Raw genomic sequence first — 5,464 nt, forward strand, 5'->3', positions numbered from 1 at the left:
ACACTGATTACTATCAAAATACACGGTTAAAAAATGCCTCAGTATAACACCAAGTCAGTTAACCTTTAGGGATATCAATCTGTTCATTTGGGAAGCACAAGTGATTGTGAATTAATTGCACCTGCTTTGGTGCAAATGAAAGTGACAACAGGTGCAATGGAGAGGCAAAAGAAAGACAACACCCAAAGGGAATGGTTTTTGCATGTGGTGGCCACAGAGAGCTGCAATTTCAAGTTAGATCAGCTTGTGATTTCATATTTTGCTTTGATTTTCAGTGTGATTTTGAATCCAGTCCTCAGTGGGCTGATGATTTTGATTTCCACTGTCCATTGTTACAGCATTTTGTTCTAAAGTGTACATCAGTAAAGATTTCCAACTTGAATAATTTGATCACATCCCTTCATTTTCCCTTAATTTTTTTGAGCAGTACACATCATACTAGCCACGTATTATTTTGTGGGTATTTTGTTCCCTGCAATATTATAAATCTATCTTCACCTTTAGAGAAGTTGTTTGGACCTCAGCGTAACGTTACTTGATGATACTTAATTGTATTTAGGTTCCAGTAACTCAACTAGCAAGAAGTTGAAGCAGTGTTTTAATTTACATACATGAAGATTCTGCTTCATTCTGTCCTCACATGTATGTTTTTATTGTAGCCTTTGAGTTTGTAGTCTATTTCCAATATTTTATGGCGAGACTCTGAAAAAGTCTCCCTTATTGACAGAGAGGTTGAAATAACCTGAGATATACATTAAGGAGTGTCACAGCATCTTGACTACAGACCAACGGTGGTGGAGAAACAAATACATTTACTCATGTACTATCACTAAGTGCAATTCTGAGGTACTTGAGTATTTTAATTCAATGCTGCAATACTTCTACACCACTTTCAGAGGGAAATATTTTAATATACATTTTAAATGCCTATAATGAGCATATAAAACACAATGCAGTGTTATACAGTAAATTAAGCCACTCAGTATGAAACTGCTAAAATCAGCTCCACTTCAGTCCACATTAAAATGCAGTTTGCATAATGAAGCAATGCATTAAATGGTGCCTGCATAGTGGACACCTTAATGCTTTAAGTTAATTCTGCTGATGCTGCTCTGTACTCAAGTTTGGATAGCAGGACTTTCACTTGTAGGGAGTTCATAGAGTGTATTGCTACCTTCACTTAGGTGCAAGATCTGAATACAAAACACAAACCTTTTGAGAAGGAGAAAATGGATGGTTAATGAAAATGGATGCAGCTTTACTGCAAGCCAGTGAGACTAATCTAAGTGGTTACATTTGTACTCACAAGCACGAATATTCTCTTCAGTGTAAATGTTCCCAAGGCCAGGATCTAAACCGCAACAGCTTAACCTCAGCTGAGCAGATCTGACAGCTGATACTCATCTACTTTGTGTTCAGAAGTCACATCCACCCCCAAAAGTGACATGCTTTCTGTGACTCAGCTCTTACTCATGCGAGTCCTTTTGTCCATACTTAATGAGCTCCAACATGTTCAGCAAATGTCAACCAATATGCAAAGCCAAAGCAAGCACAAAAGATATGCTGGAGGAGAACAGCTGTATGAGTGCACCAACAATGAGATGCTCTTTCCACTGCAATGAAATGAGCCTGAGCAAACAAATCTTAGACCTAGAGATGACACCTCTCCAGCAGCTGCTACTGATGGGCACGCCTCCAGCGCCGTTGATTCTAAGCACTCAAATGATGGTAAAACAGCACTAAAATGCCACATTGGATCAAAATGCAACTCATTTTATTGGGTCAACACGTCATGTTACAAAAATAAGCATTTCAATTAAGACCTGTTGTCTTTAAGCAGAATTCAATCTGAAATTTCCAAAGCAAATATTTTAATGTATGTCAGCTACATTAATAAAAAACCTCAACAAAGGGAACCCAATTTCTCAGTAATTAAAGAAACAGTCCAACTTAAAAGTCTGCACGTATTTCAAGAAGTTCAAACTTAACAGTCAAAATGTGCTGCTGGCCTGGTTGGATTTTTATTTAACCTTTCAACGGAGCAACCTGAGGCTTCTCCTCCAGAGGACGAGGCTGTTTGATACCAAACAGACTGCGCAGATTGACTTCGGGGTCAACATAGTGAGGGATCTTGCGCTCATTGAAGAGGCCGGAGAGGTTGGTTTCCACTTTGACACGTCGGGAGATCCGCATGCGCAGGGCGAAGAGGCCACGCAAGTTTTCCTCAACAAGGGGCAGATGGTGTCCGTCCAAACGCTTCTGCCACGACTTCTTAGGTCGCTGACGTTTCTGTTGGAATACATAAAACATTTAGGAGAGAAGTTTTGGAACAATGTGGCAGTTTGATACCATCTGTTTGAAAACACTTGAATTGTAGAAACCTGATATGCTTGGACACAAAATCATATAAACGCCAGACTCTGAAGCTGGAAGGACACACAGGAGTCAGATTTCAACACGTTTAAAGAGAAATCCAAAATCAATAGTCCCCTGGCCAGATAGCTTTAGAGCTCACTGCTGTGTGGTAGCTTTAGTTCACATCTGCACTGCTGGATACTGACGTCAGACTTACCTTCAGAGTGCCGGCGCTAGGGTCATGGCGAAGCAGGTGTCTGGTCATACTCTCCTGTGGAATAAAAAGAAGCCATAATGTAATACACAGGTTGAACTTTGTTTAAAACGAAATGTGCAGAAATCACGTCACTCATTTGTGCTGTTACCAATCAAGCATGCTCTTTACAACCATTGTACAAAACTACATAAATTTGCTCGGCATAAGCAGCGTCCCAATTAGCATACTTCTTATTCAAATGGAAGTTCTGCATGATGCAAATTAAAAAAGGGAATCAGAGGTCTAATATATATTCCTTATACGGACCTCTTATAGAAGACATGTTACTTACGCGCATAGCAAATGTGCGTGTGCAGTCAGGGAAGGAGCATTTGTATTTGAGGAGCTCAAGGTGCACCTTGCGGATGTGGTGCTGCAGGTTAAAGGTTGTGGAGAAGTAGGCCTGGCAGTCGTCCCTGGGACAAACCAGCACGGGCTTATGGGAAGCGTGGATCCGCTTATGTCTCCGCAGAGCGTCCACTTTCTTAAACACCTTCTTGCACACTTGGCATGTGAACGTGGCTACAACAGATTTTAAAAATTGTCAAACACAAAAATTTGGGATAGATTTCAGGAATTTTGTAAATTAAGGACAACATGTTTACCTGCATGTTTTGCCTTGTGCTTCTGAAGTTTACCCCAGGTGCGTTCAAACACCTGGCAATTAGCGTGTGGGCAGCGGTAACCTGCAGGGACCAAACAAGACCAGTGAGTATCAGGAAATTAAAGTATCATCACATGCAAGAAAAGGTCACATGCAAATGCAGCCACAGCCTCCCTTTTAATTAAAGAATTTTACATTGATGGAAGATGAAAGGACCCCTGCTAAGACTGAAATAGACCAACCTGCATGCTTCTTCTCATGGGCTTTGCGGGCGATATGGGAGTCGAACGTGGCAGCACATCCGTTCTTGGTACACCTAAGTAGCCCACCAGGGACAGGCAAGGGTAAAAATAAATTTAACTAAGTCAACTGGGGCCACACCCACTCAGCCTGTAACCATTCATTTATCTCCTGCTGGAGCCTGTACTCCAGGCATCAAAGATCTGATTAATTAAAATGGCGAGCGCATAATCTTGAGCAGGCTCCTCTGGTCCTGATCTCATTTCATAAAGTCACAGGACAAAGCTGCACAGTCTGATTTAACACCACAGGATTTTACACTAGCCTGCAGCCAAATCTTAACCATCTTGAGTGAAATTTCCTACAGACATACTTGAACTTAGCAGGTGATCCGTGCTCCTTTAAGTGCAGTTTGAACAGTCTGCGTTTTTTGAAGGTCGAGGAGCAGTTAGGCTGGGTACACTGGCGGGAAACAGTCAAGTGGTTGAAAAATGACAAAGACATGAAAACTGGTTATTGAACATCAAGTGTTTCAGTGCAGGTTGTTTGTTATACTGTGGCATTTTGGCGCCATCTCGTGGACACATTTGTGTAGTACTAGACAAACCTTGAAATACTTGGTTTTGTCTCCGTGGGCGTAGCGCACGTGTCTTTTCAGCTTGCCTGCGTGGATGAAACTCTGCGTGCAGCTCGCAAATTTACATCTGCAAAAGGCAAAATTAAAAATATATCATAGGTTGTGGTTGTGTGAACAGTAGTGCAACTGTGACTTGTGACTTACTGGAATTGCTTCACCCCTCTGTGCTGGAGCATGTGGCGGCTCAGGTGGGATTTTCTCGAGAAACGACGACCACAGCCGGCAATTGTGCACAGACACGGGCGCTGTGGACATTTGGCAACAGTTTTACACCTTTAAAATAGTCAACACAGTGGTGTCTTTATGTAACGAGTAGTATCATAGGTTTAAATCTCCTCCTCACCGCTCCGGTGTGCACCGTCTCGTGCTCCTTCAGTCTCCACTGTCTGGTGAAAGTCGCTCCGCAGTCAGCGTGGGCGCAGTTGAAGAGCTGCAGCGGTGGGCTGCACACAGGTTTCCCACTGCGCACACCGTTCATTTTCCCTCAATATCTTCAACACTTCTCCAAAGATAATGTTATGGGACGGCCGGCGCTTTTGTCGGCCTGTTTTATAGCCTCTTGAAAGAAGTTAATTGGTTAATTGGCAGTGTCGGGTCACCAGCAGTGTTGGCTGATTCAACACTTTGCAACACTCAAGAAGAGAAGCTGAAACTAATTAACCTAATTGCTTTGGTAAGCTCAGCTGTGCAAACACACGTGAAACACGCAGGCAAGCCAACACATGTCTGAAGACACAAAGCCAGGCAGTTGTGTCCTGTCAGTGTTAAATGAGACTAGCACCTTTTTAGTACAATGATACACTGTAGAGTTGTTGCAGAAGGCATGACAAAGAGGAAAAAATAACAGCATGATATACAAAACACTATAATGCAAATTAATAACAGTAAAAACATTTTGCAAAATCAACATAGAAACAAAACTTAAAGCCTAAATCAGTGATGCAGAGGAGGTGTATACAGGTTTTTTTGTATAGTTACCCACCTCAGTTTTGGCACTTCACAGTACAATGATCTATCAGCCAAAAAGCAATTGGAGTATACACTCACCAGCCACTTTATAAGGTACACCTTGCTATTACTGGGTTGGTCCCCCTTTTGTATTCAGAACTGCCTTTATTCTTGGTGGCATAGTTTCAACAAGGTGCTGGTAACATTCCTCAGAGATTTTGGTCCATATTGACTTGATACAATCACGCAGTTGCCACAGATTTTTCAGCAACACATCCCAAGTGTGCTCTATTGGATTGAGATCTGGTGACTGTGGAGGTCATTTGAGTACAATGAACACATTGTCATGTTCAAGAAACCAGTTTAAGTTTATTTGATTACTGATATGATGTGATATTTGATTTTTTTCATTTCTTCTTTCCTA

The 5,464-nt window shown here is 41.7% G+C and overlaps 1 protein-coding gene across 1 annotated transcript; it reads right to left on the bottom strand.

Annotated features, from left to right (window-relative positions):
• Window positions 1-1,768: 1,768 nt before the first annotated feature.
• On the bottom strand, window positions 1,769-4,787 carry si:dkey-208k4.2 (P43 5S RNA-binding protein-like). The gene is made up of 9 exons (XM_049561924.1): window positions 4,436-4,787; window positions 4,237-4,337; window positions 4,063-4,159; window positions 3,829-3,917; window positions 3,458-3,531; window positions 3,217-3,297; window positions 2,904-3,133; window positions 2,573-2,626; window positions 1,769-2,289 (listed from the first exon to the last, which is right to left on the bottom strand). Exons 1-9 carry the CDS (start codon window positions 4,568-4,570, stop codon window positions 2,026-2,028), a joined length of 1,125 nt encoding a protein of 374 aa, XP_049417881.1. The 5' UTR covers window positions 4,571-4,787; the 3' UTR covers window positions 1,769-2,025.
• Window positions 4,788-5,464: the final 677 nt, after the last annotated feature.

This window comes from Epinephelus fuscoguttatus, linkage group LG19, assembly GCF_011397635.1.
Source record: "Epinephelus fuscoguttatus linkage group LG19, E.fuscoguttatus.final_Chr_v1".
NCBI lineage: Eukaryota > Metazoa > Chordata > Actinopteri > Perciformes > Serranidae > Epinephelus > Epinephelus fuscoguttatus.

Bases quoted from the DNA above. Each gene is read 5' to 3' on its own strand.
- si:dkey-208k4.2 (XM_049561924.1), bottom strand. From the start codon at position 4,570: ATGAACGGTGTGCGCAGTGGGAAACCTGTGTGCAGCCCACCGCTGCAG. The intron at 4,338-4,435 runs GTGAGGAGGAGA...AAATGTCCACAG, and splicing joins AGACGGTGCACACCGGAGCG to CGCCCGTGTCTGTGCACAAT. The intron at 4,160-4,236 runs GTAAGTCACAAG...TGCCTTTTGCAG, and splicing joins AGAGGGGTGAAGCAATTCCA to ATGTAAATTTGCGAGCTGCA.